The sequence below is a fragment of the Coenobita brevimanus genome, chromosome 71, assembly GCF_032717465.1.
Source record: "Coenobita brevimanus isolate Jiangsu-jjx chromosome 71, ASM3271746v2, whole genome shotgun sequence".
Lineage (NCBI taxonomy): Eukaryota > Metazoa > Arthropoda > Malacostraca > Decapoda > Coenobitidae > Coenobita > Coenobita brevimanus.
Window position 1 is genome coordinate 36322272 of NC_137024.1, and position 14486 is coordinate 36336757.

Below are 14486 nucleotides of genomic sequence, written 5' to 3' on the forward strand. Positions count from 1 at the left end.
AACGACCTGTGGGAATACAGGCTGGCCAGGGACAAGGCCTGAGGGCAAGAGGCACACACACACGCACACACACACACACAATGAATGAATGGGTATAAGTGACCCGCTATGCTCACAGGTCAATACGAGTACTTTCGAGTACAACCATGATATATAAAAGTGGTGAGGGTAACAATGGTGTGTCCTTGGAGAGGCCAGGTGGCCTGGGTTGGTGAGTCAATTAGGTCAAGTGGTATTATAGCCACGCCCACTAACTCCTGATAAGCTGCTTTTAATATGTTAGCACCTTGGTACTAATTGCAAGGAGTGAAAAACAGCTGCCTGGACATTATATACCTACATACACACAATAAACTGCTGAAAGCAATTGAGGTTAAATCAGTAAAATGTACTCGTACTTGGATTCGAGTGCACAAATGTACTCGTACTTGGACTCATGTTCAGCTATAAAACGGAGTACTTATACTTGTACTTGGATTCGTGATACCGTAATGTAATCGTACTTCAACTCGAGTACAGAAAAATGTACTCGAACCCAAGCTTGGTTGTGGTGTGGTGTCGCACGTTGTGTTGTGTTGTATTGTGATGTCGCACACTGTGTTGTGTTGTGGTGTGGTATCGCACGTTGTGTTGTGTTGTGTTGTGTTATGTTGTGGTGTGGTGTCACACGTTGTGTTGTGTTGTGTTGTGTTATGTTGTGGTGTGGTGTGGTGTCGCACGTTGTGCTGTGTTGTGTCGTGGTGTTGCACGTTGTGTTGTGTTGTATTGTGATGTCGCACGTTGTGTTGTGTTGTGTCGTGGTGTCGCATGTTGTTTTGCCCACATACACAACATTTGCACACATACACACGAGCTGGGATCAGCAATCCCTTTCCCACTGTGACCTCTATTTCCTTACCCAACATTCCTTCCCTCTCCCTAAGGACTTCCCACTTCACCTGTCCCTTGTTTCTCTCTGTCTTTGTGTCATGATTAGAAATCTGGACAGAATAGGGTTGAGACTGAATGGCTTGTTCTTTGTTACTTTGTTAAAACGATAAATATAAACAAACACGTTTGTTTAAATAACTGACGACCTACCAAAAAATCTATCATTCTATCAGAATATATATATATATATATATATATATATACAACTTAAACTATAAAACTTATATGTAAACTTCAGGAAACTGGCAAATGGGGCCCCCACCTTAGAAAATTCCTTGGTTTGTCCCTGCTGGGCACTGATAGATAAATAGAGGCTTCACATTGTTTTATTACTTAAGCATCATGTGTGTGTGTGTGTGTGTGTGTGTGTGTGTGTGTGTGTGTTTTCATAGTGATAGCTGAGTAGCCTAGGGAAGAGGAGGGATCGGATTAACGGGATGGGGGGAGGGGGATTCCACCAGTGAAGAAGAAGGTTTAGATGAGGGAGACATGAATATCGAGTGATAGAGAGAGAGAGAGAGAGAGAGAGAGAGAGAGAGATTGTATTTTCAATGTAAATTTTAGAATATAATGAATATTTATAAAGGAAATGCTACTGTTGATCCTTCGATCAATAATACTATTGTAAATCGGTTTATGTTTTTTCATAAAGAATAGTAATAAAACAATAAAATAAAATAAAATAATTTTTCTTCATTTTTCATGGCTATTTCATTGGCTTCCTTACCCTCTTGCCCTAACCCTCCCCACATTCCGACCCGGGCCACTCCCATCCTCCATCCCTCCTCATATGGACCGATATCTGGACACTGACAGATAAATACTGTAGAGGCTACTACATTGTTTTATTATTTAAGGGTCGTGTGTGTGTGTGTGTGTGTGTGTGTGTGTGTGTGTGGAGGAAAGAAAACGGAAGAGGGAAGGAGGAAGGTCCAGAATCCCGAGGGGACCTCCTAATCCTTCACACGGTCACTCGTGTTCCGATTTTGGCAAAGGCTTTGTAAAATTCTCTCCCTCATGCTTCCTGAGAAAGGGTATAGCAGCCTCACCATTCACCTTGTCATTATGGAAGGAAAAAAGTTTTTTAAAGCAAATAAACTGCCCATGACTAGCATTAAACTACACATCACAATCCAAGTCCACACATTCCTTTATCACTGTAACAAGAAAACTGGCTGTGGGCTCAGGTTCAAGATGAAACCAGTGCATCCTAGGTAGCAAACTATCATACAGTGTGATATACATGTTTTCGCAGAAAAGGGAAACTGTAAACAATAGCATATAACAACAAACAGTATATTCATATACACTCAACCCTCGGCTATCACTCCCAATTGGTCCCGCTATGGCTGCGCTATAGCCGAAACCGTGATAGCTGAATTGAAGAACTTATGGTAATAATTCTAATTGGTGCCATGACCTCGATATTTACCCCTAAGATACCCTTTTTGTACCACATATTAATATATAACAGTCTAAAAATGAGCATGTTTTATGATGTGATCACGATTCTTATAAATACCCCTCACAGTTGATTCATTTATGTTATATTTCTTCCCCACACTTTGCTTGTCTCACCATTCTCTATAAGTTTCACATTTCCAGTTTATCCGCATAACTTAGGTTCTTCCTCTTCTTATTTCCCTGCCAGGTGCCGCAGCATTACGTTGGGTGATGGTAGGGGGATGGGGAGGGGGTACTTTGGCCATGGTCATATCATAAAAAAGGTTATTATTCTCAATATCACTGTTCACAGTATGAAAGCATGCACTTGAATGGTTTGGCAGGCAGGAGACTCGGTTGGGCACCCAATCAGCGCTCGGCTGGCACTGACGTCACACGACCAATCACGAAGTGAAGCTTTTGTTGGCTGGGCGGAGCACTGAAGCTTGGCCTTTTTGAGATTTTCAAACATTTGTGGTGCGCGATAGCAGGCATTTAGTGCATGATAAAGGTATTTGGGGAGTTTTTTATATAGGCGTGATAGCGAGATACGCTATAGCAGAACCCATGATAGCCGAAGGTTGAGTGTATCAATATTGTACCTATATCCTTTCCTCACCCTGTCCTAGAGTGGGAAAGTAGGTCTGGATGATGATGATGAATGATGTTAAGTATTATAAATTTGATTTTCAATACCATTATTCATACCGCTGGCAGCATAATCAATTTGTTATGTACGCGAGCCATGGGAACGTTGTCAGTTGCAACTTGAAAGTACTTGTGCAGGCTATATGGGTCCTTCGCTCTAAGTACAAGTTGACTGTAAGTCGAAGGCTATCTGTATATATGTATGTTTATACTGTATAATATATATTATATATAAAGCTAGATCACTAACCCTCAAGCAGCCCACTTCATCGCTTTCACAACATGTAGGGGACACATGAGTTTGGTTATATGGTTACCAACCAGCAAAGAAAAATGTTTTCATCATTTACTGGAAATAACCTGGCTTGTCACTAGGTGTTGAGTAACCTAAGGGTGAGATCAAAAGGTGCCGAGTCACCTAAGGGTGAGATCAAATATGTAATCCCCTCCCCTCTAACAATGCTTATTTGGATACTTCCCAAGATAATATTTATCCTAATAACATAGGGTACTTCCAGTGCTTCCCTGCAAGCACTACAGTCACAAACCTGGAAGACAGGAGGTAACCGACTTGTGAGCAGCAACAACTGCATTTAGTAAGGGTGGGAAAGTTAAACCCTCCTGGAGCAGCACAGCACACATGTCACGGGGACTCCTCCATGACCCCACCATGCACACTTCGATGCCCCGATTCCTCATTGCCCTGAACACAACATACAGTACAATGAGTCCATGGCTTGTATTCTCACAAGCTTCATAAACAAGCTCAACATTACCTCTTTCTAAGCAATTTATTTTACATATTATGCCTTAATTTATTCTGACACTTTTTTCACTCCTTATCTACAGCAGTAACATGCAAGAGAATACCAATGAGTCATTTTCAAAAATATGTGAGTAAGCAAGGGGTAGCAGGAAGCTTCCTCAACCAATGAGACTATGGGTCCTAACTGACTGTATACAATATTCCTCTATACCTTTCTTTAATGAAGCATTCTGCATTTCATTTTTGCTAAAACCTGACAATTTTATTCAGCTTAGGGGTGACTTTTGATATGGAAGGATTAAATATAATCTTCATTAACCCTTTCAATGGTAAATAAAATAATCTAATAATACTAAGAATAAAAACAGAAAAATCAGATGGCTGGAGTGGGTCATCCTATCAGAAGAATGTTACAGAAGGCTAGTTGCTGTTCAATCAAGATTTCCTTAAGTTCATGTGGGGTAAGAATCAAGACAAGGTTATTTAATATATTTGGAGACATGAGTCGGGAGGAAAAAAAGTACCCCATATACAATCTCCCTTCCTCCTGTGCCCAAGCAGTTATTCTCATTATCAAAAAACTGCCAACACTTCCCTGTCAGCTGTGGCAATGTAATGTGTTGTATGGAATATTTACATGTGAGTAATACCTGGATGTCACACAACAAATGAACATAAGACCACAGGATACTCCCTGGCATTAAGGGAGGAATGAAAAATATGGAGGCCAAGGATAAAATGCTGGGAGGAAAACCAGTAAACTTTTGCTTGTGATAGCAGTACAAAGCTACTTGCAATAATGGTGTTGGGCAGTAAAAGGATAGTGCTCATTTGAAAAAAGTAAACATATTGCCCTTCTTGATAATCTTTTGGTAGGATCCACAGTGGAGTGGTGGTACCATATTCATTTTGTGATTTAAGTGTGCCCCATATCCAAGGTTCAAATCCAAGCTGTGGAGAATACATAAAGTGAATGCTGGTAGTATCCTCCTTTATATTGTTACATCCATGTGATAAAGAAGTCAGACAGGGAGTGGAAGATAAAAATGGTAGATTGCTAGTGGAGAAGGAAGAAAAAATAAACAGATGGAGAGAGCATTTTCAGGAACTGCTGAACATAGCAAGTCAAAGAAATGCAAGTATATGTGGCTGGGGAATGGCTGGGAGAATGGGGGATGTGAGGAGAGAGGAAGAAATCAGTTGGATGGAAGTTGTGGAAGCAATGATGAAGGTCAAAATGGGGAAAGCCCCAGGAATTCATGGAGTGTGTGGTGAAATGCTGAAGCATGGGGGATAGTAGTAGAATGGACATGGATGATATGCAGACTGGCCTGCGAGGAAGGCAGCATCGCGGTGGATTGGAAGTCTATCTATCTACAGCCCGACACCCTAATCCCGCAAAGGGTGGCCGCAGACAAAATGTCTCCAAGTTGCTCTGTCACCCACCATTTGACTACCCTCCCCCCAACTCACTCCCCCCTCCCTCATATACCTCTCAACTGCATCCCTCCACCTCATCCTCAGTCTTCCCCCCCCCTCCCTCCCTCCACCTCACCTACATACACCGTCTTAGTCAGTCTTTCATTCTCCATTCTCTCCACATGTCCTAACCACCTCAGTGTATTTCTCCTAATCTTCTCAATCACATCCACATCCACCCCACAACGTTCCTTCACTTCTTCATTCGTCAACCTGTCCCTCCATGTCACTCCACATGCTCCTCTCAAGTAGTTCATTTCCACTGCTCTCACTCTCAACTTGTTCCCCTCTTGCAAGGCCCATGCCTTGCTTCCATACGTCAGGGTAGGGATCACAATACTATCATGCAGTGACTTCTTAACTTCCATACTCACCTCCCTATTTCTCATCACTGCTTTCAGTGAACCAACAACCTTCCTTCCCTGCTGTACCCTTTCATGCACTTCATCCCTCAAAGTTCCATCCTTACTCATCACACTACCCAAGTACTTGAATGCACTCACATTCTCCATATCCTTGCCATCCAACCTCACTGCACACTCTGTGACTTCATTCCTCTCAAACACCTTAACTTTACTCTTGTTTACATTAACTTTCAGATTCCTCTTCCTACACACTCTCCCAAATTCATTCACCAAACCTTGCAACTCCCATTCATCTTCACTCAACAATACTGTATCATCAGCAAACAACAACACCGGAATCTTCCAAATCTCACCCTCATTCATTAGAGCAAACCCCACATCCACTGCCCTACCTTGCACCTCCTTTACAACCCCATCCATATATATATTAAACAGCCATGGAGACATCACACAACACTGTCTCAGTCCCACATTGAGATCAATGAACTCACTCAGCTCACCATCCACTCGCACCTTAGCCCTAGCTCCTTCATACATACTCTTCACAGCACTCAACAATTTTCCCTCCACTCCATGGATAGGATTAGAAGTCAGGTACAATTACTCCCCTCTACAAAGGAAAGGGGGAAAAAGACGTGTGTAGTAATCACAGGGCCATTTGTCTTCTTCTAGTAATAAGAAAAGAATATGGTTACTAACCGACTTAGGGGAACAACAGAGGAATTAGTTGGAGAACAGGGAGGTTTGAGGAAGGGAAGAGGTTTTTGTAAATTAGATATTCATTCTTTGGTCTTAAGTGGAAAAGTTTCTAGAGAAGGGAGAGAAGCTGTATGCGGCCTTCATGGATCTGGAGAAAGTATATGACAGGGTGGCTAGACAAGGAATGTGGAAAGTATTAAGATTAAGTAGAGTAAATGGGAAGTTGCTGAATGCCACACTATGTATGAGGGTGCTAAGGCTGCAGTGCATGTGGATAGCGAACTGAGAGACTTTTCCTAATTGAAGGTTGGATTGAAACAGGGATGTGTCATGTGTCCGTGGCTGTTTAATCTGTATATCGATGGGGTTATAAAAGGAATACAAAAGTGGGGCAGTGGATGTTGCAGCAGCCCTAATGGAGGAGGGCAGTGTTTGGAAACTCCCTGTACTGTTGTTTGCAGATGATTCTGTGTTAAGATAAAGGGGAGCTGCAATGCTTGGTAAATGACCTTGGGAGAGTGTGTAAGAAACAGAATCTAAAGGTGAATATCTTGAGAGCGTGGTCGTAAGTACTGTACTTGTAGCGAGAGAGGGAAGTTGACTGTGAATCATCAAGCACAGGCAAAATGAAGTCGTGAGACGTAGTGTCATCGAGGTGAGTTACAGCACTCTTGGGTTACAGAGTTTTATTTCACAGTTATATCAATAGTGAGTTACAGCATAATGGAGTGTGATGGCCTAATGACCCTAGTGTCAGGCCTTCTTTCTAGCCCCTCTCTCCCCTTTCTGATCTGAAAGGAATCTCTCTGACATTATATACAGCTTGGAGAGGATGTGTGTGTGTGTTGTAGTGTCTGGCAGATTTCCATTCACGTGGACTAACCGACTAGGGCTGGTTACTCCACGTGTTTGAATACATCACAAAATTCTCAGTCGGCTGGACTACGAGATGTTTGAAATACATCATATGATTAAGGATTCTTGATGGTCTGGGACAACAAGATTTTGGATAGACATTATGTGAATTGTCATTCCTTGTGAGAAGCTGAGTACGTTTCCAGCTGACATAACATCCTGTACAGTGTGTTTATGAGATATATACTAATGCCTATATAATGCCTACAAATATGGGGAAGAGTAAAGTTATGGTCTTCGAGAGAAATGAAGTCACAGATTGTACAGTGCGGTCGGATGATAACGAAATGGAAAATGTGAGTGCATTTAAGTACTTGGGTTGTGTGATGGTTAAGGATGGAAGTTCAGAGGTTGAAAAGCTTGAAAGGGTACAAGGAAGAAAAGTTGTTGGTTCTTTGAAAGCGGTGATAAAAAACAGGAAAGTGAGCATGGAAGCAAGAAAGTCGCCGCATGACAGTACTGTGATATCAACTCTAATGTATGGAAGTGAAGCTTGGACCTTGTTGGAAGGACACAAGTCAAGAGTGGGAGTAGTGGAAATTATTCATTTGAAAAAAGAATGTGGAGTAACATGCCAAGAGAGATTGACAAATGAGGACATGAAGGAGCACTGTGGTGTGGATGAGGATGTGACAGAAAGCGTTAGGAGAAATACATTGAGGTGGTTTGGGTTCTGTCAGGGACGCTCCACAGGTGATCTTCTCACCTACCTTTCAGACTCCTGGTCATCCTCCTTTCGGGACTTTGGCGAAAGCATTGCCACTGCACTTGACATCTCATAGGCTTTCGATTGAGTCTGGCATAAATCTTTAATTTCCAAACTGCCCTCTTATGGTTTCTATCCTTCTATCTGTGCCTTCATCTACAGCTTTCTTTCTGGTCGTTCTATAGCCGCTGTTGTAGACGGCTATCGTTCTTCTCCTAGATCTATTAACAGTGGTGTTCCTCAGGGCTCTGTCCTATCACCAACTCTCTTCCTTTTATTCATCAATGACCTTCTAAGCTGTACATTTAACCCTATCCACTCATACGCTGATGACTCCACCCTTCACCTTTCCATTCGATTCCCACAACGTCCATCTCAGCAGTTACTTCAACAAACAAGGGATGAGGCTACGGCACACCTAATGTCTGAATTGGCTCGTATCTCTGACTGGGGTAAAAATAATCTGGTTGTTTTTAATGCATCAAAGACTCAGTTTTTGCACCTATCAACCCGACAACATCTTCCATAGGTATACCCACTTATGTTTAATAATACTCAACTTAATCCTGCATCATCGTTGAACATGCTTGGGGTTTCATTTGCTCGGGACTTGTCTTGGAAAGATCATATTACATCTCTTGTAAAATCTGCTTCCAAGCGATTGGGTGTGCTAAGCCGATTCCGTTCCTTCTTTGCCCCTGCACAATTGTTGACTCTATACAGGGGTTTTATCCACCCCTGTGTGGAGTACAATTCTCATGTGTGCGGAGGCTCCACACATACAGCTCTTCTCAATAGGGTGGAGTCAAAGGCTTTTCATCTCATTAACTCTACCCCTCTTACTGACTCCCTTCAACCTCTGTCTCTTCGCCGCAATGTTGCATCTTTATCTCTTTTCTATTGCTTCTTCAATGGTCACTGTTCCTCTAAACTGTCTGCATGCATTCCTGCACTTCTACAACGGGAATGTAGCACCCGTATAGCAGCAAACTCTCACCCCTTTTCTGTCCAACTCTCTCATGCCAGAGTTAACCATTACTCCCAGTCTTTCAATTATGCAACAGGTCAACTCTGGAACTGTCTCCCTCTGTCTGTATTTCCTGCTTCCTATAATCTCCAGTCTTTCAAACGCAGTGTATCCAGGCATCTCGAAATGAATGGATCTTGAATTTGGCTCTCTCTTGTATTTTGTTTTTCTCTTGGAAGGAACAGTTTTGCAGGCTCATTGCCTTTGGTTCCTTCTTCCTCACAAAAAAAAAAAAAAAAAAAAAAAAAAAATGTGGAGACGATGGACAGCCAGTGACTGACGAAGAGTGTGTATGTAAGTGAGGTGGAGGGGGGGGGGGGAGAGGGAGGGGAAGGCCATGGATGAGATGGAGGGATGGAGTTGAGAGGTATATGAGAGAAAGGGATGTGAGCTGGAAGCAGGGCAGTGAAATGGCAGGGGACAGGGCGACATGGAGGCGATTTGTTTGTGGCCACCCCTTTTGGGATTTAAGCGTCTGGCAATAGACAGATACATAGAGATCCACGTCCTACACTGCCACAGGCTCCAACAGCAGTAGTTCAGTATGGGAAGGATGTTGCCCAGTGGAGAGGATGGAGAGTGAGAGACTAACGAGAAGTGTGTATGTATGTGAGGTGGAGGGGGGAGGCCAATGATGAGATGGAGGGATGGAATAAAGAGGTATATGAGAGAAAGGGATGTGAGCTGGAAACAGGGCAGTGATATGGCGGGAGACAGGCCGACATGGAGGCGATTTGTTTGTGGCCACCCCTTTCGGGATTTAGGCGTCTGGCAATAGACAGACAGACAGAGATCCACGTTCCACACTGCCACAGGTTCCAACGGCAATAGTTCTATATGGGAAGGACGTCGCCCAATGAATCATTCTTCATATGGCCCGCCTTTCAATGTATGTACACACAAGATCAACTCAAGCGCCATAACAACACAGGCTTCTCGCATTCAATGTCTTTATTTGCCAAGGAATTGCAATGTATGCATGCCACTACACTTCACTAATTTCACAAGTACCAGAGTTACACTAACTTAGCACGGCCACAGGTAAAACTAAACTGAAACTCCTCTATTCTGTCCCCCATCCTTTTTTAACCTTGCTCGACACTCGAACATTCTAGTCCATACTCCTAGCAACAAAGTTTTCTATGTCAGAGACATCCAATATATTCAAGAGCTTTCTTACACTACATCATCATTATCATCACCTGGACCTCCTTTCCCACCCTAGGGCAGGGTGAGGAGCAGCAATGTCCAGACAGACCAAAGTTGCCCACTCCAATGGGCCACGCTTCCATTCACTCACCATTCAAGCCCACGGAATTCTGGCTCTATCTAATATGCCAAAAACATTCACCACGTTCTGTAGCTTCACATAAACATATCTGACAGAGTCAATTTGGACGCTGTCATGTTAAAAACGGGGTGCCAAATCCCTGATCATGCGCTTCTCCTCACAATATTCATCCAGCCAGCTCAATCTCGTCAGTCCCCTAGTCTCACTGACTTCCAAACCTCTCTTCCTCACACACCCATCCACCATATCCCTCAACCTTCTCCTTAGCCTACCTCACTTCCTACTTCCTTCAAATTCGCTCAGATATACCTTTTTCACCACTCTGTTGTTATCCAGTCTCTTGACATGACCATATCATCTCAGGACTCTCTTCAATTCTGGTGTCCACAAACTTCTTCACTCCACATCTTTCACGAATCACATTATTTCGTATCCAATCCACTCTCTATAATCCACATGCATTCCTCAGCAGTCCCATTTCCACTGCTCTCACTCGTGGCATTTCATTTTCATACCACACCAGAGTCTCTCATTCATATGTTAAACTTGGCATTCCTTCACATAAGCCTCGTGCAGCTGCAACACTCAAGCCTCTGTTTCTTATCAAAGCCTTCATTGCATCGGCTACTTTTCTTCCTTGCGTCATTCTACTTTCCACTTCTTTTGCACATTTTCCTCTCTCTTCTATCACTGTACCCAGGTATTTGAACTCTCTCACCAATTCCAGGTTCTCTCCATTCACTGTCACATTGCACTAAGAGTCACGTTCTCTCTCAATAACCATCACTTTACTCTTTTCTACATTTGCTCTCAAGGCACGATACCCACAGACATCAGCAAAACTCTGCACTAGTCTACCAAGTTCTCGTCCGGTATTTGCTAGTACTGCATCATCAGTGTAAAACAAATTTGAGATATTCCATCCATCACCATTCATTACCAATGCCATCTCTCTCCATTACTTATGTTTTTACTTTTCTCATCACTCCATCCATATATATATTGAACAACCATGGGGACATCACACAACCTTGTCGCATGCCCACACCGATCGTGAACCATTCAATTACATGCCCATTAACCCTTACACATGCTTCACTACCTTCATAAAAACTCTAGACGGCACCTAGCAGCTTACCATCTACACCGTACATGCACAAAACCTTCCACAATCCTCCTCTGTCAACTTTGTTGCATACTTTTTCCAGATCCATGACTGCCATAAACACCTTATAGTCCTTTTCACAAGCATTCTCCACTATCTTTCTCACTGCAAATACATGACCTACACATCCTCTGCCACTCCTAAAGCCACCCTCTTCATCACTCGCTAGGACTTCTGATATCTCTCTTACTTTTTCTATAATAATTCTTCCATATACCTTCCCTACCACACTCAATAAACTTATGCCACGATAATTCTTGCACTCACTTCGCTCACCTTTATTTTTGTACACGGGTAAAATCCCAGACTTTTTCCAACCTCCTGGCACAGTTTCACTCATCCATGTCTTGTTACATATCTCCAACAAGCACTTCACTCTGCTCGCTCCACTACACTTTAACATCTCTGCATAAACCTCATCAACTCCAGCTGCTTTCCCAAATTTCAGCCACTTCACAGTGCTCTTCACCTGTGCGAGTGTCATGTTTCCTGGCAGTACATTCCTTCTCTGCACACCTCCAAAACCAATCACGCTTATTGTGGCTCTGTTCTCTCTATTCCCAATGATCAGGCGTTCAAAATATTCTTTCCATCTGGTCCTTACCTCATCCCGATAGGTTAATAATCTAATGGCATTGTGTGAAACAATCATAAAAGCGTGTGAAGTGGTGAAGTGGGAGGGTGTGAAATGTGTAAGAACGGACAAGAATGGACGAGGAAGATGCAAGGAAGGAGTTGCTTTGTTGATGAATGAGGTGTGGCAGAGTGGAATGAGAAATCATAAATGTGTCTGATCAAAGTATATGTGTCAAGTTCACATTTGAGGAGGTGAAAGTGGCGGTGACTGTAGCATATGCACCGTGTGAGGACAGGAGTGAGAGAGAGAAAGACAGGTTTTGGGATGAGCTGGACGTAACAGTGGGAGAAATGCCCATGAGCTATAATGTTCCTGTAATGGATGATATGAATGGAAAAGTAGGCACTGGTCCTGAGGATAACATATGGGTTGTAATGGAATACCAGGAGAAAACGATAGTGCGAAGCAGCTGAAGTATACAGTACGTGTCCGGAAAGGATGTTGTGCATTTGTAACTCGTATTTCACACCCAATGATGCACATGAATATACATGGTATAAAGGGAACAGGGATCGTGTTGAAAGGAGCCTGATTGATTACGTGCTCGTAGAGAGGTCGATGATGGGAATGGTAGCCGAGGGCCGTGAGAGGAAGATGTGGAGGTCTGTCGGATCATATGATTGTGGTATGCAAGATCAAGCTGAGAGTAGAGTGGACCAGGAGAGAGAGGAGCAGTCATGGAGAAAGACTGAAAGTCGTGAAGCTGAGGATCAAAGAAATCTCAGATGAATACTGGACCAAAGTACGGGAGGAGTTAGAATCATGCATTGGAATGAAATGGATCTGGACAGCCTGTGGAATGCATACAGGGACTGCTTAGTTAGAAATGTTAAAGCGGTGTGTGATGTGGCAAGAGTAACAACAAAGATAAAAGGTATGGCATGGTGGGATGAAGAGATTAAGACAGCACTGGAGGAAAAGAGGAAGAAATGGCTAGAGTGGTTACTGAACAGGGGTTCAATGAGGGACTTTCAGAGTGCTGAGTCATTCCGAACTTGGCCCTACACCAGTCTTTTGCTGCTTAACATCCTTGTAATAGCCATGGATTATTTTTAGTGTTGAACTATGAGATACAGTAATGGCATATGCTCTTTGAAATTACTAAAATATAACTTGGAAAAAGCATAACCAATAGGAATGATCCCCTTTATTTTCATAATTTTAGAATTTACGATTGCAGACTCTATACCAAAGTGTCCGGCCTTCACAGCTATGCCTTGCATAAATTCTAATTGGTTTGTTGCAATTGTGGTAGGTGGGGGTGCTCACCATCCATTCACTCGACGTAATGCCGCTCTCGGGTGTCTGCCCTTTCCTCTCCTCCCTCCTTTCCTTCCTTCCTTCCTCTTCTGTCTTTCTTTACTTCATTCTTTCCTCGTCCTTCTGCCTATGGGTGACTTTACACTCCCTCTTCTGTCTTTCTTTCCTTCAATCTTTCCTGTTCCTTCTGCCTATGGGTGACTCTACACTGGTGGCATGCTGAATGGTTTCCTGTACACCAGGAAACCATTTACTATACAAGGAGGTAACCATATAACCAAATTATGGTGCCTAGTGGTTTAGCAGGTAATTGTGGTGCTCCAATCGGAATGAGCTGGTGAAAGTTTATATTCAAGGGGTGGTTGGGGTTTATTGCTCACGTAATGCCACTCAGGGATGAGTGAGGCTGGTCACTCTCATCTTAAATGTCAGGACCACCTTGCCTAGCCCCAGGCTCCTACACTCCTCATGGGGCAATGTAGGATTGGATGATGGATGGACGGATGGACACTGAAACCAATCTCTCATATACATTAAGGCCTGCCTATTATTTATTATTAATGTTAACTTTCGTACTGACAATCCTTGTATCATCTGCAATTTAATAATTTGTAATTGTAAGCATTTAACATATTGCCAAGAGACTCACACATGCTCATTAGAGGGACACTCCTGAATAAGAGAACAGCCCATGCTTATTTACCATTATGCAGTACGTTTTGTCTGTCCTGTGTTATTGTTTGAGAATGAATTATACTGAATTAATGGAATTAAATGCTACAACTAATGGCATGCAATGGCGCACCAAAAATAAAAATTAAATGCCTGATTGAAATAACAGCTGAATATACTGAGAGCATGATGCACATAAATAGACTAGTGAAGAGGAAAAAGAAGGAGGTAAATGACGATCTAGGGAAAAAAATGAATGAAAACTACTCTGAAAAAAGGACGTTAGTCTGGAAAGAGGTGTGGAAATGTAGAAGTGAAAGTGGAATGAAATGTGAAGGTGTGAAGAATTTCTTATAGCACAGCACTCCAAATGCTTCATCATACAAACTGGAAACAAATTACATAATTTAAAAAACAATCACCTAAATCAAATGTTACAGAAAAAAATAAAATAAAAATTAATGCATAACTTTAAAAAATACC

General features: G+C 42.6%; 1 protein-coding gene across 1 annotated transcript in view; it reads right to left on the reverse strand.

Moving 5' to 3' along the window:
* The window catches only part of LOC145406748 (midasin), a 489879-nt gene that overhangs the window by 158565 nt on the left and 316828 nt on the right, over nucleotides 1–14486 (reverse strand). Inside the window, exon 26 of the mRNA XM_080277847.1 lies at nucleotides 3570–3724. Within this exon, the coding sequence (XP_080133973.1) occupies nucleotides 3570–3724 (155 nt within the window). The remainder of the gene's footprint in view (nucleotides 1–3569; nucleotides 3725–14486) is intronic.